The sequence below is a fragment of the Ursus americanus genome, chromosome 11, assembly GCF_024610735.1.
Source record: "Ursus americanus isolate L20-20 chromosome 11, mUrsAme1.1.p, whole genome shotgun sequence".
NCBI classification, from domain to species: Eukaryota; Metazoa; Chordata; class Mammalia; order Carnivora; family Ursidae; genus Ursus; species Ursus americanus.
Window position 1 is genome coordinate 24155261 of NC_142137.1, and position 27812 is coordinate 24183072.

The 27812-nt window shown below is 40.8% G+C and overlaps 2 protein-coding genes across 8 annotated transcripts in view; one reads left to right on the forward strand and one right to left on the reverse strand.

Annotated features, from left to right (window-relative positions):
* RTN4IP1 (reticulon 4 interacting protein 1) overlaps positions 1–19940 on the reverse strand; it is a 51845-nt gene extending 31905 nt beyond the window's left edge. For 2 of the 7 annotated variants that reach the window (XM_045806965.2, XM_087865352.1), the window contains exons 1-5: positions 18797–19356; positions 14557–14640; positions 12761–12912; positions 11903–11971; positions 10876–11000 (exon numbers count right to left, since the gene is read on the reverse strand). In XM_045806965.2, coding sequence (XP_045662921.2) covers positions 10876–11000; positions 11903–11971; positions 12761–12912; positions 14557–14640; positions 18797–19070 — 704 coding nt within the window. In that variant the 5' untranslated portion in view covers positions 19071–19356. Of the gene's footprint in view, positions 1–10875; positions 11001–11902; positions 11972–12760; positions 12913–14556; positions 14641–18796; positions 19357–19453; positions 19546–19922 lie in introns of those variants that run through there. The other 5 variants (XM_045806966.2, XM_045806967.2, XM_087865354.1 and 2 more) reach the window with 5 other exon arrangements.
* Positions 19558–27812, forward strand: part of QRSL1 (glutaminyl-tRNA amidotransferase subunit QRSL1) — a 32082-nt gene continuing 23827 nt past the window's right edge. The window contains exon 1 of the mRNA XM_045806964.2: positions 19558–19712. Coding sequence (XP_045662920.1) covers positions 19689–19712 — 24 coding nt within the window. The 5' untranslated portion in view covers positions 19558–19688. The remainder of the gene's footprint in view (positions 19713–27812) is intronic.

The following is a 27812-nucleotide window of genomic DNA, read 5'->3' on the forward strand; positions in this document are numbered from 1 at the left end:
TGTATCTCAGTCACTCTACTCCAGCCACACTGGCCTCCCCTGCTGCTTCTGGAACATGCCAGACAAGTCTTCCATGTCAGGGCCTTTTCAGAGTGATTTCCCTTGTCTAATTTGCTGTTCCTCACATATCCTCTAGGCTCTCTCCCTCACTCTGTCTGCACTCCTCAGCTTACCTTCTGTTCCATTTTATTGCCACTGATACCATCTAACAGCCTACATCGTTTTACTATTCTGGGAGTTTGGATTCCAAGCCTCTCCCACCGCCCTTCACATGCCAGTCTGGGTTCCCATCAGCTCAGTCCCAACCCAAAAGGACTTCCTCTCTCTCAGATCCAGTTTTGTCAAATACGTGCGTCCCTCTTTGACTTGGTGGCTAGAAAGTGCAGAGAATTTTGCCACCTATCTCTAGCAAGTGCACAGAACCTTGGGACATGCATTCAGTCTACAATTTTAAGCCTAGTTTCATTTTGTGTTCTTGTCTAATCCCAAATCACAGAAGGCTGTTTATCACCCCTTAGATCTTTTTTTTTTTTTTTTTTAAAGATTCCACCCATTTATTTGACAGAGACAGCCAGCGCGAGAGGGAACACAAGCAGGGGGAGTGGGAGAGGAAGAAGCAGGCTCATAGCAGAGGAGCCTGACGTGGGGCTCGAACCCAGAATGCCGGGATCACGCCCTGAGCCGAAGGCAGACGCCCAACCGCTGCGCCACCCAGGCGCCCCTATCACCCCTTAGATCTTAAAAGTTACTACTAAAATTTCTGAGCCAGCTATTCCCTTTGAAACTGATAACACTAAATGTAATTAAAACAAGTCTCCCTGTAAATTGTGTTCCTTCCAGAAAAATTACTTTTATTTTTCAAAGAGTTATAAATTGCACAGAATGGAAAAAATTTAAAGATGAACTCCTCTAAAATTTTTCTATTCATACATTAATAACTCGAGTCCTTCTTAAATGGGGGGGGGGGGGAAGAGGATAGGAAGCATTAAAACTGCCTCACAGATATATCCAAAAATTAATTCATCCAGGGGCGCCCGGGTGGCTCACTCGGTTAAGAATCTGACTTCAGCTCAGGTCATGATCTCAGGGTCCTGGGATCAAGCCCTGTATAGGGCTCCACGCGGAGTGGGGAATCTTCTTGCTCCCTTGTCCCTCCCCCATTCATGTTCTCCTTCTCGGTCTTCCTCCCTCCTTCCCCCCGCCCCCATACAAGATCTTTAAAAAAAAAAAAATTCATTCTTCCATGAAATATTCTGGCCGCTTCCTATTTATAGAAATGTAACAAGTCAAACACTCATTTAAATCCTTCACAATCTAATCTTTATCTCAACTCTGACGTCTCACCATTTTCTGAAAAGAACTCTCCATCTCAGTCACCCTGGCCCCACTCTTAATGCCCAAGTCCTGTGCACACTGGCCCATTCCTCAGACTCTCAGAGGCCTTCGCTGCCCGCCGAGGCCTCCGGCCCTTGAAGCCAAGTCCCAGCTTTCGTGCACAACACCCCTATGAGCGTGTCAAACGGGGTATCAATGCCACATGTTTGGCACTTGCCACGTTGTTAACTTTCACCCTACGCTTGTGTCCCAAGCTATTCTGGAAGGCTTCGAGGGCAGAGACCTCCTATTAGGCCCAGGACTAGGCATACTACCCTGCATGTAGCAGATGGCTGATGTTTCTTGACTTTAAAAGTCATCCGAACCAGCACTATGTCCTGCAATCAAGACAACAACTGCTACTACCTCGAGTGAGGAAATCACCCGGCTATTTGAAAGATTGCATTAAAATTCCCTCCAATGAAGGAAAGCTTGAAATTCATTTCTACTTCTCTCCCTTGGAAGGCTGGGTCAAGAGGGTACCAAATAGGATGGCTGCTTACGGGTCCAACCGCCAGATATATCTCCAACCTTATTACTGTCACTTCATCGCTCTCCCACAACTCTTGATCCAAAGCAGCCTTATTCCTCCAAATAAAAAAGCAAAACTGTTGTTTCAGAGCAGTGCTTGGCAGGGGCAGGTCTACAATGGCAGCTTCAGTTCCTCCTGTCGCCACTTGATGGCGGCCCCAAGTGCAAAACGGGTGAGAAGCAGGCCCACTGAAGTACCACATACAGTCAGCTTGTAAAGAAGACCTGGAGACGCGTCCTTCTCTGGTCCTGCAAACTCCATCTTTTGTGCAGATTCAACCAGGGCCTGCACTTGTCTTCAAAGAAAGTCCCAAAAAAGGACAGCAGGCAAAACGAATTTTCAAGCCAGCAATAGGTGGGTTAGTCCTCCATGGGTTGAAGTCCTGTGGCTCAACTATTCTTGCACTCTTCAAAGCACTCTCAACACAGAGGGAAAATAGCGGCTGTTGCTTACCCCCAGTGGCCCTTCACTGAAGTGCTATACAGTGGAAATACTTTCTACCCAGCTTGCTATAATGGTCACACTGTATATTCAAGCCTCGTTGAAGTAGAAGTCTATTTGCTAGAGTGAAAAATATTGCTTATTGTATAGAGCGAGTGCCCAGGAAATACTCTATTTGGAAAAATCACTGTAATTCAAAATTGCCAAGCTTTTTAATCACGTTTCTCCCTAAGTTCACATGTGGAGCTCTTTTTGAAATCAGTGAGATGTGGACTGTGGCAGATATAAAAAATATGGGAGAAAGTATGAATTCTGAGACCTTATAATCTGATTTTCTGTCACTTCTGCCCAATCTGTCAATTCTGCCAAAACATACATTAAGGTACTAACTCAGTGGTGGCTTCTTTTCCATGACTGGGTCACTTTTTACTTCTTATTTGGGCACCTAAGTCCCTCTACAATCACACTGTCAGTATTCCAGCCGTAAGAGTTAGGCATCAACACCCTGACTGCCTTGCAAATAAAAAATATATGAAACCTACTACAAAACAGCTTGAGATCCAGAAGTAAGGAATTATCTTTCAAATTTCTATATCCTGGCCTCTCCCCAGAAAGCAGAATGCCAGGGTTGGGGATCTAGAGACCTGGGTTCTAGTCCCAACTCTAACTGCAGGCCTCATTTTCATCTCCTGTGAAATGAGGATCACCCTAGGAGTCAGTAAAAAAGAAAACTTGGCATTTTCAATCTTATTTAAGCTTCTATATACTTTCCCTATCTTTCTAACATAGAAGTATATGACCTTCATGATTCCCCCCAGACCATGTACTTGTGGGAGGAAAAAAGCCACGTCGCAAGATTAGAGTACCTTTAAAGTCCTAATGGAAGGGACACCTGAGTGGCTCAGTTCGTTAAGTGTCTGCCTTCAGCTCAGGTCATGATCCCGGGGTCCTAGGACTGAACCCCAAGTCATGCTCCATGCTCAGCAGGGAGTCTGCTTCTCCATCTCCTTCTATCCCTCCCCCCTACTTGTGCACACACTCTCTCTCTCAAACAAACAAAACTTAAAAAAAAAAAAAAAAAAAGTCCTAATGGCTCAGAAACAAAGATGAGTTAAATCTGGTTAACTCTTCCATAAGTAGAAATAAATGGTCTTTAAAAACTAAGGATGCTGCTGAAAATCTATAATTTCATTTTTTAATTTCTCAAACCACTTTTAAATTTGGGGAAAAAGGGGGGGTGAAAGATAGCAAAATACAACATAATATGCTAAGTTTACTCCCTAAAGTGAGTGAGAAACTTAATCTGAACAAGTAGACCAGAACTACAAAACAAATCAACCACACTTGGCCGAGATAGCCCGGATTTGTGTGTCCCCTTCTAAGCCTCTGTAATTCATGTAGACATTCCCCAATTTGCAGGAGAGTTCATGTGTGAATTAGTTGTTTGGAACTTTAAACACATTTTCCCATGAAAACAAAGCTATTTATATACGTTGGCTCAGTGCCCAGGGTAGCCATTTATTAAGGTTTAGTTAACCCATAATGGACCAAGAACCTCATACACAGTATAACAATTATTCTGTGGGAAACGAAATTCAGAATTTTAACCAGGAGTACTGGGAACACATCTCCCTAAACAGACACGCAGTGGGAACCGTATCGAATCACCAGTTCCTTCAATCTGGTGTAGAACAGAGAAAAGAAAGGAAGACAGAGGATGGAATGTTTATGATAGCAATAACAGGAGGGGTAAGAGACAGAAGGAGCATAGTCAGATTCACCACGAAGCCGACAGGGTTCAGGACACACCACCCCAAAACATGGCACCTTGGCATACTGAATATTTTAACCTAAAGGAAGTTGAGAAACAGTGTGTACAGGAAGGACTCCCTGACCTTCATCCCTGAAGCAGGTCCTAAGACCCTCACATAAGAGGTGTGCTCCTATACCTGGAAGACAGGGACATCCTGTCTCCAAGACAGAATACAGCGAGAAATCTGAATGAACAGGCCTTGCTAAACTTCCCAGTTGACTATGCTTAGCTCATACCCTCTGATGTATCACCCCCCCCCCTTTTTTTTAAGACTCTTCACTCTTCATCAAACACAGCATAAAAACACTCAGGCTTAACCACTTCTTCAGATCCTCATTTTCTTATGAAGGTCTCCCCGGGGTCACATAAGACTCATATTAAATAAATGTGTGTGCTTTTGCCTTTTTAATCTGTCTTTTGTTACAGGGGACCCAGGTAAGAATTTAGAAGAGTAGAGGAAAACCATATTTTCCTTCCCTACAGAGCCAATGAAGCTTAAGCTCCAAGCCCTTTACTTACATAAGGCCCTGAGAGGAACCCTAGCAAAATACTTGCGTGAACATAGATTTTTGTAAAATCTGCAAAAGATATGCTAATGAAGGATGGCAGAATATGCTGCCCCAAAATATACCACTTTGGCATAAGGATTATTTTGAGCTGAAGGCAGCTAAGAAGAAGCAGATACAAGAAAGTGCTCTACCCTTCCTCTTTAGCCTAAAAGAAGGACATAAATTGATGAAGGCGTACTTTCTCTCCTAGCTACCAGGAAAGACAAAGGTTAATCCCAGGAGATAACTTTAGACCCTTATCGGTGGAAAAGGCACCAACTTAAATCTGTAAAAATTTTACCATGCATTTCCTGGTAACCTCTTCACAACTGGCCTTCCCCACCTCTTCCTCCTCTTTTGTCTTCAGCTAAAGATGGTATGTTAGCCTGAATTCTAAGCTACCCATTTGAGTGCCTCATTTTCCCCCAGGTATCTCACATGCCTGAGGTATACATGTTAATACACTTCTGTTTTTTCTCATCAATCTTTTATTACAGAGGTTTCAGTGGAGAATTCAGAAAGGTAGAGGGAAAATGATTTTTCCTTCCCTATTAACCACAATCACTTAAAATTTCTGTCTCTTTCCATTTCTACACCCTCCATTATCTTCCTCTCATGACAAGTAACACTAGATTTGGTGGGAGGGAAGCAGATTTGGAAATACAAATGCTGTGGGTTTAGCGGAAAATACTGATGTGGTTCATAGTCCTTTGTGAGTAGAGTTACATTATTGCAGGCTGTCCTGGCTTAAGAATGCCTTCCAGGAATATTCCTACTTCCCACTAAATTGACACAACAAAGTATCAAGAAATTACTGTCTTATTAGCATAAGTACCATGGTACCTAGCACTAGATTATACAAGTAGTGAAGAAGAAAAATGGTTAAACAAGGTTTGAGATATACAGAACCAGAAGTTCATCGGCAGAAAATTCTTCCAATTACGAGACACGTAAAAACTTACAACACACCACTAGTAAAGTTAATTCGTAGATCAGGACCCACAAAATGGAGGCTACCCCAGTGGCCTGGCCCACGCCATAAATCTAAACCTAAGTCATTCTGCCCTTACAAAGAACGCATCGCGGCTGAGGAAACCTAACACCAATCACAATCCTCCAACTCAGCTTTAGCCAGCTTCCCTTACCCTAGAAAACGGGCCCTGCTAGCCTTATAAGGAAATCACTGACCTCCTAGGCAATCATGCCATTTCCGTGCTGCCTCTTCTAATGCTCTGTAAAACTCGCTCTTGCCCAAAATCCCTCAGGAAGAGTGCTCCCCTGCTCGTGAGGCACTGTGCTCCGCAATCTATGCGTGCTTGTGCTTTTCCCTCGAGTAAAGGATAAACGCATCACTAGGGGGTATTATTTTTGTCATCTGACACCAGCACATCAACCACAAACTAGAAATGAGGGTTGTCAATTCAAATGCAAAAGTATTTTAGGCCTATTCACTGCAGAAGAGAACTGGAAATGCCTTGAAATCTTACAGCCCCCATATTAAAAGAACTTGGAAGACATTTTCCCCAGTTTGACAACCAACTTCTTAGCGGGCAAGGAGTTGTGCTGTAGAGGGGGAGGCAGCAGGGTCTGGAAACAGTGTCAGGTTTTGGCTGAAGGGAAATGCCAGTTAATGGACGTTGGCGAGTTAATGGACGTTGGCACTCCAGAGGCGGACTCGGCGTGGCAGGCAGGCAGTCTTGTCATGCACCAGTGGAGTCTCAAACATGGAGGGATATCTAACTGAAACTCAGCAGAGAGGCTACGGCGAGAAACAGATCTGCAAGCTACCATAATAGGAACAGAAGCTGGGAGCAGGTGACAGACCTCTGGCAGACAGAGAGCCATGATGGAGTGACTGGACACAGGGAGAACAGCAACAGTTAAGGGCTGGAGAAAGAGACGGTCCTCTAAAAGTTACAAGAGATGGTCAAAAAGGCAGGAAAACTAAAGGAGTCTGGTATCCTGAAGCCATGGAAAAAGTGAGTCTTAAGGAAGTGGTCAGCAGCGCCAGATACTTCAGAGAGGTGAAATGCTAAGAAGTGAAAAAAGATCACAGGGTTGGCCACTTAGTCAGCTATGACCCCAGGGGGCTGGGGGCTGGAGTGGGGGGGGGGGGGGGACACCTTGGCTCACTGGCAAGGCTGGAGGCTAAGTTACAGTGCCCCGAAGAGCAGAGGGCTTCTGAGCTTTACAAGATAGTACCGTAGTCACCCAGAGAGCTGGTCTGTAAACCACAAAGTGCCAGGAAAGAGCTTCCTACTATTCCTTGAACTGAGCCCTTCTGGGGCCCCAGCAAAATAGGTCCAGAAGCGGTGGCAAGACTCATTTGCATCACACTGGCCAGAGCCTCCACCCTCCCTCTCTTCTTCCTCCCAGCCACGGGATTTTCTTGAAGCAAGTAAGCGGCTGAGGTTTCTTTCTTCTTCCCCTTACCCCTCTAACCATACCACCCAGTCAAGTGCAAAAGAAAACCCGAAGTCCACAGGGGCAGTGGGAGCAGAGAGTGCGGAGAAACAGGTGGGTGGTGGGGTACAGAACAGGCAGAAGGCAACTGAAGCAATGAAGCTGTATTAATAATTACCGCGTAAGCACAGAGGTTGTGGGAGGGCGGGAAACCTAATGGTTTCAAGTTGGAGCCTGTCTAATTAATTAGAATTAATCAGACATCCAATTTACAATTACGTGACAAAAATTTACTGTCATAAAGCCTAATCTCAAATAAGAAACAGTGAAAAGCATCTCTAAATTCACTGCACTGAGTTTCAAGTACATACTATTTGAAAATGAAATTTATTTTGTGGAAGAGGAATGGTTCAATTTCTAACACTTTCTAATACTTCTGTCAGAGTGAAGTACAATTTTCCCAGTAAAAGATGAATTTCAGGTAGATCATGAAATATTCAAGATGTACCATGACACTACCAATAAATATAACCATCAGACTAAACTGCTTTCAAAAAAATACCTGGTGTAACCACTTTTTAAAACATTTCTATCATCTTGAGAGCCCTAGGTTATCTATGTTTTCCAACTTAATAAATCATGAAGAAACTATGGATGGGCTGGTAAGAAAAAAAATCATTTTATCTGACATTTCTAGTGATATCAATGTGTGAGCAAAAGTGACATATTATGTGACATCAATATTAAACTATCACCTCGGTTAACAGATACTCAGTTATTGCAGAAATACTATTATATAACAAAAAAGGAAAAAGTAAACACATTGAACCCTTACCTTAGAAAGCTTTAATTTGAAAAAGCTGTTTGTTATACAGAAATCCTGTAAAATCTTCCAAGGTGCTGATGGTTTTTTTTTTTAATTAACTAGTTAGAAAAACAGACTATTAGCCCTTGTTAACAAACACTGACCTGCTTTATTGCAGACTAAAACACGCCTTAATGTCAACAGCTAATAGAAAGAGAATAATTATGCCTTAGAGAAACCAAAAAATGACTATTCATGGTGGATGGTGGAGCAAACTGAAAAAAGCCACTTTGGACACTGGAACCTCTGAGTTTACACATAATAAAGTCCCACTTTAGTCATAATTTCTTCATGTAAAAAATTTTTTTATAGTATTTTAAGGTGCTCACACCTCTCATTTGTTTCCCCGCAAATAAGGAATTGGGAGAGGTAGGCCATTATTACCACCCATGTGCAATAACTTCAGGAAACAGATTTCCTATAGCACCATGGGCCAAAGCTCTCACTGCCACTGGAGCAAAGGCATCCTGCAGGTCAGGTGAGAATGCAGGAGGTTCAGGATATGAGCTAGTGAGGCTCTTTACAATGCATTTCACTCCAGTTTGGTTAATATGTGGCTAAGTCAATAAACATTCCTAACTCAATACACTATGTAATTGCCTTATGAAGTATGAAACTTTCCACTTCTCAAAGTTCCCCTAACAACCTACACTGTCCTCCGCTCAGCACCCTGGAGGAAACTGCAGAGAGACCAGAAATGGCATACTCGGGGTCACCTGATGAGTCAGCAGCAGAGAATAGGACCATGGGTTCTATTTCCCCAGTTCCAGGCCATTATTGCTTAAACAGAAAACAACACAGTACCAAAGATTTACAAACAAGGCCAACGATAAAATGGGGGCACAGATCCATGTACCTGAGGAAAGACAACTAGAATGGTTTCTAAATTGTTTTCTTCTAGGTACTAAAAACAAATATGCCTGGAGAGCCCTGAACTGGCCAAAAGAATGAGAGCTTTCTAACCATAGCATACAGAGTTGGTCATGCAGGCATGGAAAGTCTAATGTTTTAAGGAAAAACCAAACAATAAAGCATCAATGTCAATGCGGAGCCTACAATAATAACAAAGGTCTAAAAACCCTGAATTTGGGGCACCTGGGTGGCTCAGTCCTTAAGCGTCTGCTTAAGGGCTCAGGGCGTGATCCCGGAGTTCTGGGATCGAGCCCTGCATCAGGCTCTTCCGCTGGGAGCCTGCTTCTTCCTCTCCCACTCCCCCTGTTTGTGTTCCCTCTCTTGCTGGCTGTCTCTCTGTGTCAAATAAATAAAATCTTTAAAAAAGTAAGTAAATACATAAATAAATAAAAACCCTGAATTTTGCAAGGTTATTAACAAAGACAGACCATTAGAAAAAGCTATGCAGCCAGACTAATTTAATTTAAACAAAGTAGTTGACCTAAACAGTAACTTCAAAAGCTTAAAAAATAAAACAGGGTTGACCTTTAGAATAAATATTTGTCTTGAATTCTACAACAAAGGGTAGCAGCTCATTAGATGAATCATCTTCACACTGTTTTCAGAAACACAGCTATTAAGCTTTCATTAAATTCAAGCCTTTATAGTCCAACACATTAAAAGTGTAAGGTTTCACAAGAGTATAGTTATTTTACCTGTGTTAATTCATAGTAATCAAAAAACTTGTTTTATTAAAAACTGACCTACAGATCTCTCTCCTTTATCACAATCATTAAATGGTTCTTGGTACCTAGCTTTCTCACCAAAAAATAAAATCAGTTTTCCCTATCACGCCAACTTTCTAAAATATGAAGAATACGGTCTCACTGCTAATAAGAGTAGCCACCATTTACTGAGTGCTTCCATGGGCCACAACATGTGCCACTAGTTTTACTTGTGTTTTCTCATTTAACCCTTAAAACAAAACTCACAGAAGAGAAGTGACTGAGGTGGGCCCCTCCAGCTAGAAAGCAGCAGAATCTGGATACGGACTCAAGTACATCTATGACATTCCTACTCACTGTCTTGTGGCTGACTCAAACAGTAAAGACCTTGAAGCACAAGAAGTGACCTAAAGGATGCCAAGCAGGGGCGCCTGGGTGGCTCAGTCATTAAGCGTCTGCCTTCAGCTCAGGGCGTGATCCCAGCGTTCTAGGATCGAGCCCCGCATCAGGCTCCTCCGATGGGAGCCTGCTTCTTCCTCTCCCACTCCCCCTACTCGTGTTCCCTCTCTCGCTGGCTGTCTCTCTCTGTCAAATAAATAAATAAAATCTTTAAAAAAAATAAAAAAGGATGCCAACCATTAAGCTTAAGAGAACTCAAGAATATTCATCAGTGTTCTGCAGTCCCTTTATATCTGGCCTTCACAGAAATCTACAAGTCAGAGAGCAAACCCTAGCAGAGGCAGGGAAAAAAAACACCTGTACCTTGACATCATTCCTTAAAAAATGTATAAGGTGATGCTTAAAACTTCAAGAATCTCAAAGCTATGGATCTTCTTTGCAGAAATTTACATACAAAATTTTGTATTATTTCACGAAGTTCAACTCCTGACGTTCACCTACATGTTTCCATTTAAAAATTCCCATTTGCTTGGGCTAAGAATCAACACAATGAGGTTAAGAAAGTACAACCTGGGGGCGCCTGGGTGGCTCAGTCGGTTAGCTTCCGACTCTGGGTTTCGGCTCAGGTCATGATCTCCGGGTTGTAAGATCGAGCCCCAACCCCAGCTCAGGCACTCTCTCTAAAATAAATAAATCTTTAAAAAGAAAAAAAAAAAAAGTACAAACTGACACAAATAGAGTTTTTTTGGAGATTGTTTTAAATGTTACCACAACTCTGCTCATGCAAGTGGTCTGAATTTTAATACTCTTCTCACAAGTCTACTGCAAAGAAAGACCTTACAGAAGAAAAGAAGGGAGGTTTAGATGCCACATTCAATACTTACCGTTTTCCTGTGCAATTCTTGTCATTCAAGCCGCCAACCTTGTTTATGGCAGACCAGGCTGTGAGAGCTACATATGGCAAAGAGGCAGCTTGGGTATGAGTGAGTGATTTGGGCTTGAGAGAGACCTAAATTTGAAGACAACAGTGAAAAATAAGCAATGACGTGCAAACCTATGAACACAATTAAGTATATTTATCTGCATGGGAATCCAACTACTTTCATCGATAGGTCTATAACATTCTGCCAGGGTCCGTGTTTACTACATATCCTACTCCAGGATTATCCCTAAGGAATATTCTAATGACTCAACCTGCCTCACAGAGGTTCAGTAATATTTTATAGGCTACATTATCAGATAAAGCTGCTTAATTCTTCATAAAGAGACCACATTCAATAATCCCATTAGTTCTGACTATACCCAGAAATAAATCCAAATAAACCTTGAGCCCTCATAAACACATTCTAATTTGTTTTTGAGATCAGCTGCTTCCTTTACTCCCATTTAGTGGAAGATAATCTTGCCAGCCTTTCTCTAATCTCAGTAATACCCCTTTTTCCCTTCCTGCCCTCCCTTCTGTAGCCAATTTCCTCAAGTGTTAACCCCTTTCTCTCTATTCAAATTGTCAGGCCACCTGACTGTATTTGATTAGACTGTTTTTAAAGTTATTTGAAAAAGCCTGATACTCCCATGCTTCTGTTGATGATTAACCGGTATGCTCCATTTGCTATATTGGGTTTCAACTGCTTATTCTGGGTAAAACTGAGAAACCCAGCAGGGTTTCTAGATCTCACTCCAAATCCCTGCTCCGTGAGACAAAGAGCCGCTTTGGCAGGCCGTGTTACTAAAGGACATCAAATACTTTTCTTTTTTTACTCATTTCGAAAGTTCCTATTCTCTATCTTAGTTCTTTCAAACCTACCCATAAAACACAAACCCGATGTGAAAAGCAACCAGTTATTTCAGAGATATTTGTCAGTCTTTGTTTATCCTTTCTAATGGCATTTCAGCATGGAGTTGGGGAGTTACCTCATTCCCACTGACTACAACAAACTCCGACAGCGTGCCTTGTTTCCAGGGAGGAACTGCAGCCCAGACCTGCAACACACGACTTCATTAGAAACGTATTTTCTGACCAAAGCTCAGTGTGAGGGCTTTCCCCAGTACAGACCCCACTCTGTGAAAAAGCACAAGTCAGCAACAGGCCAAGCAAAAGAGTTATTTTTACACAATATAAATGTAGTACTTAGTATGATTCTGAATTTATCAAGTCAAACCACACTGGAAGCAGATGCTAATAAATCCTACCATATTTACGGACTACTGAGAGTACTGGTAAGAGCACAGCCTCTGGGGCTTGAATTCTGGCTCTAGCACTTACTAGCTGTGGGACCTCTTTACAGCTTGGCTTCCTCATCTTGTAAACTGCGCCTAACTGTACTTAACTCATAAGGATTAAATGTGTTCTTTTATGAAAAGCAACTAGAACAGTGTTAGCTATTATTATGAGCTCAACTTTAATTTCTTGGTATAAAAGTTCAAAGTGACAAGTGACAGGTGATTATACCAAACTTTAGCTATTTTAAAACCATCTAACCCATAAGGTAGAAATTGCCATTTAAAGACTTCAAGAAAAAAAAAATTGTCCCAATCCTACATATTTTAAAGTCTTGCAATTCTTAAGTACTAGATTTAGAAAGCTCGAGTACAGTCAAGCTCTTTGGAATTGTTTGTGAAAAATATAACAACAGAACCAAGAAAATGAGGGTTCTAGCCAAAGCTCAATATACTTGAAGGGAAAAAAAAAAAAAAAAAAGTCAAGAATACGGATACACTTCCAAAAGAAGGAAAATGAAATCTCTATATTTAGACAAGGAATTAACTCACCTCATCTCCGGGCTTGAAGTACTTCACCTCGAGTCCACATTCCATTACCACACCAGAGACATCCCGACCCAGGGTCAGGGGAAATTCTTCTCCTTTGGTTTTAATATGTAAAGGATCACGTTTCATATTTAAAGCCGTAGCTCCATAACCACCTGTGAAATACAATTTATCGGTTTCCTCCAAAAGAATAAATGATTTAAAAAACCCCTACAGAGTTACACACCAGATTCTAGATCCTCAAGATGTGGATTATAAAATAATCAACCTCACCACTGTTTTTCATCATCGCACTTGAAAGCACAAAAACAAGGAATGTTGTTCTTTACAAAGAAAATTACTTGGAAAGTTATAACCACTCATTCAACTAAAGCTACCATTGCTCACAAGGTTTTTGAAATTTCAATTTTGAAACTGCCTTCAGAACTTTTGGTATTTTCTTTTATAGTTTTATTTTTTGAAGATGGTTTCTTTTATTCATTCATGAACTTTTTAAACAAAATCATTTGGTGCAAATCTAGTGAAGAAGATAAATGTTCAAGCTGTTTGAAGTTAACAAATAGTATCAAATACTATATCCATGCCTAACATCGGTCTAGGAATAATGTTCCCCACACCTCCAAAAATGCTTCTAGAACATCTCTGAAATAAGTGCATAGATTTGAGAGTGGAAAAGAAAACAAAAACAAAAAAAACCATTTGCTACCTCTATTCTGATATAAGTCAGTTAACTACTTTATTATATGTATTTTTATTTATTAAATATTTACATAAATACCAACTAAGTAGAGCTGAAAACATTCTAATCATAACTTCCTTGTTTCAAATGAATTGGCTATCTAAGATAACCCAAAGTAGTTTATTACAAAGTTTCAACATGTAAGATGACTTTTCTAAGACACGAAATTGTTATAGCCACTTCCGCTTGACATTTCTCTGAGAACACTTCTGCTAGGTTAGGCTCTTCAAGATAAGCACTCTTTCCACCTTTCTCGTGTCATGTGCCACAATTTATGTTCCGAAATCACTAAACCACTCCGTGAGTTTCCCCTTTCCCCCCACCCATCCGAAGAGGTAACACATTAGATCTTAAGGATGAGAAGAAACCAGCAAGGGAGACTGAGAAGGCCTGACTAGAGAAGAGGGGGTCCCAAAGGCCAAAGGAAGCGGGTCATTTCAAGAAGTCAAATGCTGGGGCACCTTGGTGGCTCAGTCCGTTAAACCCCTAACTCTTGGTTTCCACTCAGGTCCCGATCTCAGGGTCTGCACTCAGTGGGGAGTAGGCATGGGGAGTCCCTCTCCCTCTGCTCCCTACACCTGCTTGAGGACTCTAAAAATAAATAAATCTCAAAAAAAAAAAAAATCAAATGCTGACAGGTATGACAGTTTTTCAGATAAAAAAACCTATTGGCAGCTTTTGACTTTAAAAAGCCAAACCAAACCAAACAACTGGATTCAACAGCACAGAGGTCTTTGGTGACCTTGACAGCAGTTGCTGTGGCCTGGAGTGCTCGAAAGACAACGGAAAGGGAGGAACTGGAGACCCGAGACCCTTCAACTCTCTCAAGTAGTTCTGCTATGAAGGGGAGCACAGAAATGAAACTGGACTGGAGGGGCACAGGGGAGACGGAGAAAGGATTTTTAAGTGTTTCTTCTCCCTCTTTAAGAGGGGAGAAATAACAGCAAGTTTGTGTGCTAATCACAATGATGTGGTAGAAAGGGAAAGATTGAGGATACAGAAAAGAATTTCTGCGACAGTGCTCCTGAGTTGATGGAAGGGGATGGAATCAGGAACCCACATGGAGGGCTGCTCTTAGACAGGAACCAGGAAGTTAATCCATATAGCGGGAGGGAAAGGTGGGTGGCTTGCAGAAGTTGTTTTTCTAAAAAAAAAAAAAAAAAAAAAAAAAAAATCAAGACACATGGGAGAGAGTGTTTGAAAAGGTGGGATAGTCCCAGAAAATCTAAGCTGATGGCCACCATGCCAATACAACACAACTGCCATCTGGCTAGTCGTGAGTGAACCCGCCATCGGGGGGACAAACAACTTCACGTGGAATACTCTCGGAAGGCACGTTTCACTCTTCCTGTCTTACATTCCTCTTCCATAATTAAAACACAAACAATTATTCACTGAAATTCCTATGTGGTATGAGCAAGGTGGGTATTTAGCTATGTCAGAGTGTAGCTGCTGTTTCAGAGATACACAAAAGGCTTTAGTCCTTTCTGAGGTACAGAGCCTGCAGGACAAGGCTGCCCAAGTTTTCTTGGTCAACTGAGCAGCCCTGCCTCACTGGTACTAGCCAAACAAGTCCCAAGTCCAGAACGCAGCTGACAGTGAGCGAGAACCTGCTCAGGGACACAGATAAATGGGGGCCCTTAGGAGCTTCATCCCATTGTTAGAGGTTGCCAGTTTAACTGGCTCAGAGTTGGGACGATTTGGAAAATCCTAAGGTCATCAATTTCAGAGACTTTAATCCTATCTAAAGAAATCAAACATTGTTGGTATGATGCTGTTGGCTATATATTTTTTCTATGTTAAGATTCATTTATTTAGCCATTTACATGATTTATGATTTTATGGCCAATAATAGTGGCTATCTTCAGAAAAACAGCCTGGCTTCATTGGTCCTTGCATTCTTGTTAAGGGACATAATGGCTTCCTACAGTTTATAATCTTCTACTCACTATTTTATTTCTGCAAGCTGCCATTTCAGGTATCTCCTTCAACAACAATCACACATTCTCCAAAAAAGGATCCATGAGCAGGAAATATGATAACTTACAAATAATATTACTTGGTTAAGTTATAAAAAAAACTAGTAAGATGTCTCAAGAATACCATATAAAAGTAAAACAATATTACATTGTTAAATAGGAGCCAAGAAAGTCAAGATCCAGGCACCCTACTGAAAATTAAGATGTACACAAAACAAATTGTGCACGTGCATTCAGAGAAATTAAAAGTTAACAGATATAAAAGAAGACAAAAGGTACAAATTACTCAAGGCTAAAACACCACTAATTTTAGTTTGCAATCTTTAGAATGAAAATATAAAATGACGCAAAAAGAAAGACCGAATGACAACTACATATGTGAAGCACTGAAACAGGCAGTGGTTGGCAGAAGGTGGGATCTATCTCCAAAGGATTCACAGTCAAAGGAGATGAAAAAACATACTGATCGTTGGGTATAAGCCTACCACTTAAAGACAAAGCCTATAGAAACTAAATTATCTTCATACCCAATGTAAATGAATAAAGTAAAACAACATACCCAACAAGTAGTAGCACCTCTTACTTCAGAGCAAACAAAAAGAATACAAATGTGGATTTCATGGGACAATCATAGCAAAGACATTTCAACTCATCCTTAATAGGAAGCTTTCTAGCTATAAGCACTTGAAGAGTCCAAGTCTTTCCTCAAACTCCTGCCCCACAAACACCTGTGTATTAGCTATTCCTCACACTGTCTAGATTGCCACAGTCCAACAGAAATATAATGCAGGCCACATATGTAATTTTAAGTTTCCTAGTAGCTACTAAAAAAGAATACAATTCATCTTAATATTTTATATAATATATTTAAAATAGTATCAGGTCAACATGTAATCAATATAAATTATTAATGAGATAGCTTACATTTTTTTCTTACTGTTTGAAACCCAGTATGTATTTTAGACTAACATCTCAATTCCAACTACCCATATTTCAATTGCTCGACACTCACCTGTGACGAGTGGCTACTATATTGGATAGCCCAGGTCTAGACATAGTCACTAAGCTAAAAATGGCAACATTAAAAATTGGAGTCAAAAGACCTAAAGACCAAAGGGGTACCTGGCTGGCTCAGTTGGTAGAACGTGCAACCCCTGATCTCAGGGTTGTGAGTTCGAGCCCTGTGTTGGGTATTGAGATTACTTAAAAATCAAATCTTAAAAAACAAACAAACAAAAAATAACCTAAAGACCACAGCACTAGACTTTATTTCCCTGATCCAGCAGTTCCCCAAGTTTTTTTTACATCCCCAAGATCTTTTTGAGGAGCCTAAGAGGTTTTTGAGGGTTTTGTTTTGTTTTGAAGATTTTATTTACTTGAGAAACAGCAAGAGTCAGAGCCAGAGGGCACAGAGGGAGAGGGAGAAGCAGACTCCCCACTGAGCAGGGAGCCTGATATAGGGCTCGATCCCAGGAACCCACGATCAAGTCCTGAGCCAAAGGCAGATGCTTAACCAACTGAGCCACTCAGGCGCCCTGAGGTCCTTTCTTTTCAACTACCTGTATGAGGCTGGATTTCTTCACTAACTTCAAATAACATATTGCAATAGGTTGAATACAGAAGTTCATGAAAATCCATCTGTCTTGCTTATCTGTTTGCTTTCTGGTTTAATAAAAGTATAAAATAATGATACTCTTCTCACTAAAATTTTTTTTGCTTATTTTGGAAATAGTTATTTTTCATTGTAAGCACTTGTTTTTCATTGTAAGCACTTTGAAGTAGACCCTATGCTCTACCAACTACTACTTGTTTCAGTGATTCACCTTTGTAGTTGTCTCTCATTTTTGTCATTTTTTTAAAAAGATTTAATTATTTGCGGGGGGGGGGGCACGCACACTTGGAGCAGAGGGAGAGGAAGAGAGAGAATCCTCAAGCAGACTACCCACTGAGCACAGAGCCCGACATGGGGCCCAATCCCAGGACTCTGAGATCATGACCTGAGTCGAAATAAAGAATTGGCCACCTCATCCGCTGAGCCACCCAGATGCCCCTTTATATCATTTTATATTTCTATACTGATTTAATTTTGTAATGTTAACACCAAAGGAGTTTACTGCATTTTTAAAGGAATAAAAAATTTCAATTTGCTCTTCTAATTTCTAGTAAGGTAAATACTGATAACTATAACTCGCACAAACAAAAGCCCATTGTAATTATCAAGAGGCTAAAGAGATCTTAAGACCAAAAAACTTGAGAATTGACATCCTAATCATCACACAGCTCCTGGTAAATAGGAGGAAGAATGAAGAAATGTCACTCTCAACACTTTCAAAGTTCTCCATAAACTTCACAAAATGATTCATTCTATCATTAATTCTAATTTTGTAATTGGTTTATATAAACCAAGAAATTTAATTAATCTCGCAGAGTTCACATACAGTAACTGTTACAAGGCAATCTGATAAGAACTCTAAGTTACACACAGGCTTCAAAACACAGACCTAGGTTAAATTGAACTGCATAGGGCCCCTTATTTATTTATAACACAGAGGTTAACTAACCAATCATTCCAGGAAAGTTTTTAAATTTTTTCAGAAGACATGGGTGAGGAATATTTTTCTCATTGTTTTCCCAAAGTTAAATTCACAAACAGTAATCAATCTTTTCAGCACTATACTAATTGCATGGTGTATATATTTTTAAGGAACATAGTGCTCTCCAAGCTTTGTCAATATTCCCCAGCAGAAATTAAGATGGTAACATTCCCATTTAGGATAAAGCGCACAGGAAAGGGTATTTTAACTGCCGAGGTCAAAATGTAACAGCAGAAATGAGGAAAGTACTGTGTCCATATCATATCTGGCACCTGTCCTGCTTCCACCACTGCATCAATAAATAAAGATGTGAATAGTGGGAGAGCAAAGAATTATTACAAAAATGCAAATTCTGAACTGATGTGAAAACAATCATACCTCCAAAACCTACAATGGCCCTCAGAATACCATCAAGTTCCCAGGAGAATATAAACAAAAAGTTAGCTGTGGAACCCAAATTAACTCAAATTCCAACTTACATTTTAAGGAAGCATGGAAACATTTCAAAAGGTGTATTTACTTATATTTTGCAAAAGACTAAAGCATACCATGAACACTGCAATTTCAAACACTTAATAGTATCTGAGATACTGTCAAATACTTAAACTATTCCTTCGTGTTAACCAGTGTAGTCAAATAACAACTGATTTTTTAAAACTGATCCCTGATGAAATTCTGAATTAAAGAAAGGAAGGAAGGTAAGGAGGAATGTCTTTCAAAAACTTACTTCTCATATTAACATCTATAGGATTTACACTTGCAGCGTGAACTTTGATAATAACTTCATTTGGATAGTGTATAACAGGTATCATCATGTTCTGAGTAAATCGAAGGACTTCATTCTTCCCATATTTATCTATCACCCAGGCGGGCATGACAGTGCTCCTTGGAGAGGTAGTACTGATCTTTCTAACTGAAGGCATTTGTTCGGCGTGGCTTCTCCAGAAGCAAACCGCAGTACGTGGATTTCTTCTAAGTACAAAGGTCTTCAGAAATTCCATCGTAAACGGTTGAATTGCGTGCCCTAATTAAAATGTATTTAAATGGGATCGAACTCTAACCCGTGAGTTAGGTCAAATTCTGCCAAAGACACCAGCCTATTTCAAAGCTGTGAATTCAAAAATGAAGTCAGCCTAACGAATGGAGCAAATGAAGGAAGAAGAATATGGAATTATTCTGCTCTTCCCATCTGAAAAGCCCCAATTAACGTTCCAGTCAACATTCTGTCCATTCTCCTCCTTCCTTACATCCCCACCCCTTTGAAAAGCAAAAGCAAAACCCCTAGAATCAAGCCCTGTCCCGGGAGCCCCCGGCAGCATAAGCAAACTCCGCTCGCGACGCCACAGAGAATCCGAGGCTCCCCGACACCCTCTGAGACCCTAACCCGAGTATCCTTACGACCCGCTCTCCTTCGCCGTAGAACTTGCTTTGCGGCGCCAACCAATCGCGTGCAAGGATCATTTCCCCCAGCTGCAATTCGACCAATCTAAGTACTCGGTGTTGAAAGGTGCAGTGACGAGCGAAGATGGCTGAGCCCGTGTAATCCCGGCGCAGGTGTTGACCTCCCTTATTCCTCCTTGCCACCTGGGCCTTGTGGTGGCAGGCTGGGCACGAGGACCATGCTGGGCCGGACCCTCCGAGAAGTGAGTGGAACTGGCTGCTGAGGGCCCAGGGAGGTCAGAAAGATTCGCGGAGTCCGTGGACAAGGAGCCCCCGGGTCTGACCCGCATCTTGGTCAGCCTCGCCGTCTCCTTTCCGGAACTGGGTGGGGGCTTCAGACCTTTGGGGCCTTCAGCTGTACCCCCCCCCCCCGTACCCATTCTGGAGTTAGGACCTCAGCAGGGGAGACTTACGTAGCGCGGAGCTGTGCGGCAGTGTACACCGGCTTCTCTCAATTAGACATTTGCTAAGGCCTGGGTCAGATCCCTGATGGATGGCCTCTCAGAGTGGGCTCCGCCCGTCCACTTCAGTCTCCTTCTGTCCCCGGCACTCATCTGAAGCAGTTCTCGCTAAGAGGCTCAGCAAATCTGTACTTTGCAAAATACAACCGAGTAATTTTTAGTTCCCCTGCCTTGACCTGTTCTTTAGACTTCAAGTACCACCAAGATACCAGTGATTTTCTCACCTGCGTTTTCATGTCCTAGACATCATTTTAAAAAACTCTAGGCTAATATTTGTAAGTGCTCTCTGGACGGCTCTTCCAAATGCCCCATAACCACCTCACTTAATTTAACCAAAGTTGACTCAGCATTGTAACACGACCACTTCTTCTCTCTCAGTCTCCATCTTAAAAAAACAAAAACCCTGATTTCTGAATTCTTAATATTCTCTTTTTAATGGCACAATTCTTATCTCAGTTGCCCCTACATTCTTTTTCATCTGCCAGATCCAGTAAATCACTAAACCCTGTTAATTCTGTTTTGAATTTATGTCTGGAAATTGTTTTTTTCACTTACTCTGCTGTTAGGGCTTCAGTTCACGTCTTCTTGCTTCCTGGCCGGTATCTCAACCTTGAGGACTGTCTACAGGCCCACTCTTACAAGAATCACATCAGGCTCTTGTTAAAACTACAGCTGTGTCCCACTTGGGCAGCTCTGTGAGTTGAGGACCAGAGTATATGGTTTAACCAGAGCTGCAGGTGATTCTGCTGATAAGTAGGAGTTGAGGACCTACCCTGCCTTCCATCTTCCTGTTGTATCTTCACCTGGGAAATATTCCACCCTCACCCCCATATGGTAGCCTTTTAGAGAGCTATAGTCATAACTTAAAATTGCCTGGCATTTAATAATAAATAGTCCTTCCCCAAAATACATTAGTATTTTACCATCTTAATATGGGTTTTGGCCTTTACTACATATTTCTGTGCAGCAAATTCCTCTACTAAAGAATCCGGTTTGTTCTTAAAAACAAAACAAAACACACCAAAAACATGTTTTAAAATGAAATGCAACCTATAAAAATACAGTATTTCCTTTTTCTGCCCTTTCCACCCTCAACACCCCCCCGCCTTTTGTGCCACCCCTTTCTGATGTTGTTGAATAAGCCACTGTGAGAAACAACTTTTGCCTCCGGGGGGAAAAACCAATTAAAGCTGACCTAAGGTACACAAGAGGTTGCCTGAGCAGGATTACTTTCACTTAATTACTCCTTTAACAAATATTTGTTGATGCCTACTGTGTGCAAAACGTCATTTGGTAGTCATTTTCCCAGCCCAAAAAATATCTTCTCTCCACTCTGTATTTTTTCCCACATTATTGTACTGATGTCCCAAATTCTACCAATTAGAGGCTAATTAATTTAGTACACATTCTCTTTTAAATATATAAAGATGCCTTGGAGGGTTGCATAGTTTATTCACCCATTGTTGTGAATTACAGTAGTTTAATAAAATTTCTCTCCATCACACCCTAGTTGATATAATCAATTGAAGAAAGGGAAAATTTGCTGAGGAGGAAATTTGGGAGAGGAGCTGGAAACTGTAGAGTTTTGAGGCAATGTTGGACACCTAAGCGAGGCTTAGGGTAATAGAGGAGGCCTAGAAGGAAGCACTAAAAGGAGGTAACATGCCAAATAGGAGATAAAAAGTCCTATTTGTTAAGTTTTATGTAGGTACATTCAGGAAAGAAGAGTCTCACTTTCACTTTCCTCTTGTGGCATAATGCCAGTGTTTATAGGAGCCAGACACCAGGCTAATCTTAATCCTAAAGTTATTAATTACATTTTCAATAGGCTTGTTGGGGGTCTACCTAAGAACACTTAATTATTGTTCTATGGGAAAACAGTTTCCAAATATTAAACAACTCAGTTATTCATTCATTCAACTAATATTTAGTGAGCACTTCTGTGTTCCAGACACAGAATTAACATTGAAGACAAACAGAAGTTCCTGCCCTCATGAAGCCTGCATTTTGTGGGGAAACAGACATTAAAGAAGTTTTTTTATTTTTTTAAGTAAACAATATAATCACAGGTAGTATAAATACTACAAATATTAAGCAGGCCACAGCATGAAAACTATTGTGGGGAGCCAGATGTCTTGGAGTGGTCAGGAAAGGTTTCTCTGACTGAATATAGTTAAAGTCCTAAAGGCTATGAAGGGTGAACCCCGCGAAGGCCTGTAAGAATAGTAATCCAGGCAGAGGGAACAGTAAGTGCAGAGAGTCTGAAGCAAGAGCAAGCTTGACATATTCAGGAGTTGTAAGAAGGCCAGCATGCCTGGAGAAATGTGAATGAAGAGGAGAATAGTGGAAGATGAGGTTAGAAATATAAACAGCAGCCAGATCATGGAAAACTTTAGGCCGTACTAAGGAGTGTAGATTTATTCTAAGTGTAATGGGAAGCCTCTGGAAAGTTGTTAGTATGTGGATATGATCTGATTTAAAATTTAAAAAGCTCCTTCAGGTTATTCTTAAAGATACGGTCCATGGGAAAGCAAGTGAGGAAGCAGGAAGATCAGTTAGAAGGCAAGAGATAATGGCAGCACAGATGGGGTGGCCATAGAGGTAATGTGAAATAGGTGCTGTTTTTTAAGTTAGGGCTTGCTGATGGATTCGATTTAGAGTTTGAGGGAAAGAGAAGAATGAAGGAGGATGGTTAGGTTTGGGACCTGGGCAGTTGGGAAAATGGTAATATCAAGTTGGGGAAGAGGTTCCCCCCACACTTTTTTTTTAATTGAGGTATAATTGACACAGAACATTATATTAGTTGCAGGTATACGACATAATGATTTGGTATTTTTATACACTGCAAAATGATCATAAGTCTAGTTTTTCCATCACCATATAAAGTTACAGTACAATATCGTTGACTGTAGTCACCATGTTGTACATTATATCCCATGACATTTATTTTATGACTGGAAGTTTGTACCTCTTGTACCTTCTTCCATTTTGCCCATCCCTTAACCCACATATAAGTGAAATCATATGGTATTTGTCATTTAATGACTTGTTCCACTTAGCATAATACTCTCAAGGTCGATCCATGTTGTCACAAATGGCAAGATCTCATTCTTTTTTATGGCTAATATTCCACTATATATATACCATATCTTTATCCATTCGTCCATCAATGGACACATTGGCTGTTTCCATATTTTGGCTATTGTGAATAATGTTGCAATGAACATAAGGGTGCATGTATCTTTTCGAATTAGTGTTTTCGTTTCTTCGAATAAATACCCAGAATTGGAATTGCTGGATCATATGATAGTTCTATTTTTAGTTTTTTGAGGACCCCCATACAGGAAAGATTCTTAAGAAACATATTTGGAAGAAGGAAAGTTGTCAAGACTTCTCTTCTGGGCATGTTAATTTGGAGATGCCTGCTAGCTGTCCAGGTGAACATGTCAGTTAAGCAGGTGGAGATCAGAAAAGCAGCTAGCTATGACATAAATTGGCCAGAGTATAGAAGATAATAATTAAGTGTGTGGCCAGATAAGAACACCCAGGGAGTTGAGTACAAAAATAGAAGAAGGCCTAAAACTTTCCAACATTTAGAGGTCAGCAGTAGGAAGCAGAGCCAGGAAAGAGACGTGAAGGAATGGTAAGGCCAGGGGAAAACTGGGTCTTAGTTTCCTGAAACGCAAGTGAAAAAGCTTCAAGAGGAGAGTGCTCTCAAGTTGAATGCTGCTGAAAAGTACTTGTAAGATGAGGACCGAGCAGTGACTGCTGGACTTAGGAATGTGAGGTTGCTAGTGATCCTGACGCAATTTCTTGAAACATTGAAGACAAAAGCATGAATGGAGTTATGTTAATGGGTACCAGTCAGCGGGACACTCAGGCCTCAAGGGCTCTCCTGTACCTTCAGCATTTATCAAGGCAATTCTTTTTAAAAGATGGTTCTTTTCCTAAGTGAACTTCTGGTGCTCTCTGTAAAGTTAATAGTATAGTGGTCCACAATATGGGCTTTGGAAACAAGAACAGGCCTTGGTTGAATCCCAGCAGCTCCGCTACTTTCTAGCTTTGTGACCTCAAGCAGGAACTTTAGTTTTTTTATTTGTAAAAAGAAAATAATATCAGCCCCTCATAGTGGATGTAAAGATTAAATGAAATATAAAGCATCGGTGGGTGGGGGGAAAGGTGAAATAGATGATGGGGATTAAGGAGGCACTTGCTGTGATGAGCACTGGGTGCTGTATGGAATTGCTAAATCATTATATTGTACACCTGAAACTAATAGAACACTATGCTGACTATACTGGAATTAAAATAAAATATTAAAAATCTAAAAAAAACAGATATAAAGCATCTAGGATAATGCCTAGAACTAAGTGCTATGGCTGACATAGGGACAATTTTGTTACAGGGACAAATTTACTAAATTATATGCATTTATAATTATCTCTTTCCCTAGTTTCTGAGAAGAGTGGCTCCTGAGGAGTTCTTAATTTTTCTAAGAAGGTATATTATTTTTCTCTTGCTGCCTTACAAATTAATATAAACTTTTTGGCTTAAGATAATCCTATTATCATCTTACAGTTTTGTGGGTCAGGAGTCCAGAAATGGAGTAGCTGGGTTCTCTGCTCACAAGAGTCTCACAAGGCTGAGATCAAGGGGTCAGCCAAGGCTGAGGCTTCATCTGAAGCTCAGGGTCCTCTTTCAACCTCATTGGTTGTTGGCAAACTGTTTCTTTGCAGTTGTAGGACTGAGGTCCCCATTTTTTTGTTGTTGTTGTTGACTGTGTGGGTGGTTGAGCAATGAGCTGAGTAGACAGGAGGTGTGGTATAACTAAAATTGAGGTTTTGGAGGTTTTAGAGATACTGGTAATGATGTAGTCTGAGCTGAGTTGGTAACTGGGGCAAGGTGAAGGAAAAGTCTGTCTGAAATGAGGTCAAGAACTGAGAGGCCAGGTGTCAGTGTACATTACTTGAAGTCTGAAGTCAACCAGAATAACAACAGGAGCCACTGTAAAGATGAAAGGGAGCTAAGTGCAAAAATCTTCAATGAGTGCAAAGGAGTACTCCGGAGACAGTGGATTCACACCCCAGGGAGAGTGCTATAAGCTCCTCTAAGGCCTGTGCTTCAGCTGAGCTGGGATTCTTTTTTTTTTTTTTTTAATGTTTTGTTATTATATTATGTTAGTCACCATACAGTACATCCCTGGTTTCTGATGTAAAGTTCGATGATTCATTAGTTGCGTATAACACCCAGTGCACCATGCAATACGTGCCCTCCTTACTACCCATCACCAGTCTATCCCATTCCCCCCCCGAAGCCCTCAGTTTGTTTCTCAGAGTCCATAGTCTCTCATGCTTCATTCCCCCTTCTGATTACCCCCCCTTTCTTTATCCCTTTCGTCCCCTACCAATCTTCCTAGTTCTTATGTTCCATAGATGAGAGAAATCATATGATAATTGTCTTTCTCTGCTTGACTTATTTCACTTAGCATTATCTCCTCCAGTGCCATCCATGTTGCAGCAAATGTTGAGAACTCGTTCTTTCTGATAGCTGAGTAATATTCCATTGTATATATGGACCACAACTTTTTAATCCAGTCATCTGTTGAAGGGCATCTCGGTTCCTTCCATGATTTAGCTATTGTGGACAATGCTGCTATGAACATTGGGGTGCATATGGCCCTTCTCTTCACTACGTCTGTATCTTTGGGGTAAATACCCAGTAGTGCAATGGCTGGGTCATAGGGTAGCTCAATTTTTAACTTTTTAAGGGACCTCCACACTGTTTTCCAGAGTGGCTGTACCAACTTGCATTCCCACCAACAATGTAGGAGGGATCCCCTTTCTCCACATCCTCTCCAGCAATTGTTGTTTCTTGCCTTGTCAATTTTTGCCATTCTAACTGGCGTAAGGTGGTATCTCAGTGTGGTTTTGATTTGAATTTCCCTGATGGCTAATGATTTTGAACATTTTTTCACGTGTCTGTTAGCCATTTGTATGTCTTCATTGGAAAAGTGTCTGTTCATATCTTCTGCCCATTTTATGATTTATTTGTTTCTCGCGTATTGAGTTTGAGAAGTTCTTTGTAGATCTTGGATACCAGTCTTTTATCTGTAACATCTTTTGCAAATATATTCTCCCATTCCGTGGGCTGCCTCTTAGTTTTTTTGACTGTTTCCTTGGCTGTGCAGAAGCTTTTTATCTTGATGAAGTCCCACAAGTTCATTTTATCTTTTGTTTCTCTTGCCTTTGGAGATGTGTCATGAAAAAGGTTGCTTTGGCCGATGTCATAGAGGGTGCTGCCTATGTTCTCCTCTAGGATTTTGATGGATTCCTGTCTCACATTGAGGTCTTTCATCCATTTGGAGTTTATCTTTGTGTATGGTGTGAGAGAGTGGTCAAGTTTCATTCTTTTGCATGTAGCTGTCCAGTTTTCCCAGCACCATTTATTGAAGAGACTGTCTTTTTTCCACTGGATGTTTTTTCCTGCTTTATCAAAGATTAGTTGCCAAAGAGACGAGGGTCCATTTCTGGGTTCTCTATTCTGTTCCATTGGTCTATGTGTCTGTTTTTGTGCCAGTACCATGCTGTCTTTGTGATCACAGCTTTGTAGTACAGCTCGAAATCCGGCAACGTGATGCCCCCAGCTTTGTTTTTCCTTTTCAACAGTTCCTTGGCGATTCGGGGCCTTTTCTGGTTCCGTACAAATTTAAGGACTATTTGTTCCAGTTCTTTGAAAAATGTCATTTTGATCGGGATAGCATACAAATTTAAGGACTATTTGTTCCAGTTCTTTGCAAAATGTCATTTTGATCGGGATAGCATTGAAAGTGTAGATTGCTCTGGGTAGCATGGACATTTTAACTATGTTAATTCTTCCGATCCATGAGCATGGAATATTTTTCCATCTTTTTGTGTCTTCCTCAATGTCTTTCAAGAGTGATTTATAGTTTCTAGAATATAGATCCTTTATGTCTCTGGTTAATTCCAAGGTAACGTATGGTTTTTGGTGCTATTGTAAATGGGATGGATTCCCTAATATCTCTTTCTTCAGTCTCATTATTCATGTATAGAAATACAACTGATTTCTGAGCATTGATTTTGTGTCCCGCCACATTACTGAATTGCTCTATAACTTCTAATAGTTTGGGAGTGGATTCTTTTGGGTTTTCCATATAGAGTATCATGTCATCTGTGAAGAGAGACAGTTTGACTTCTTCTTTGCCGATTTGGATACCTTTTATCCCTTTTTGTTGTCTGATTGCTGTTGCAAGGACTTCTAGTACTATGTTGAATAATAGTGGTGAGAGTGGGCACCCTTGTTGTGTTCCTGATCTTAAGGGAAAGGCTTCCAGCTTTTCCCCCTTGAGAATGATATTTGCTGTAGGCTTTTCATAGATGGTTTTTATGAGATTGAGGAACGTACCCTCTATCCCTACACTCTGAAGGGTTTTAATCAGGAAAGGATGCTGTATTTTGTCAAATGCTTTTTCTGCATCTATTGAGAGAATCATATGATTTTTGAATTTTTCCTTCCGGATAAAGTCTAAGACGCTGATAGATTTGCAAATGTTGAACCACCCTTGCATCCCAGGGATGAATCCCACTTGGTCATGATGGATAATCCTTTTAATGTACTGTTGGAGTCTATTAGCCAGGATCTTGTTGAGGATTTTGGCGTCCATATTCATTAGGGAAATCGGTCTGTAATTCTCCTTTTTGATGGGGTCTTTGCCTGGTTTGGGGATCAAGGTAATATTGGCCTCATAGAATGAGTTTGGCAGCTTTCCTTCTGTTTCTATTTTTTGAAATAGCTTTAGGAGAATAGGTATTATTTCTTCTTTGA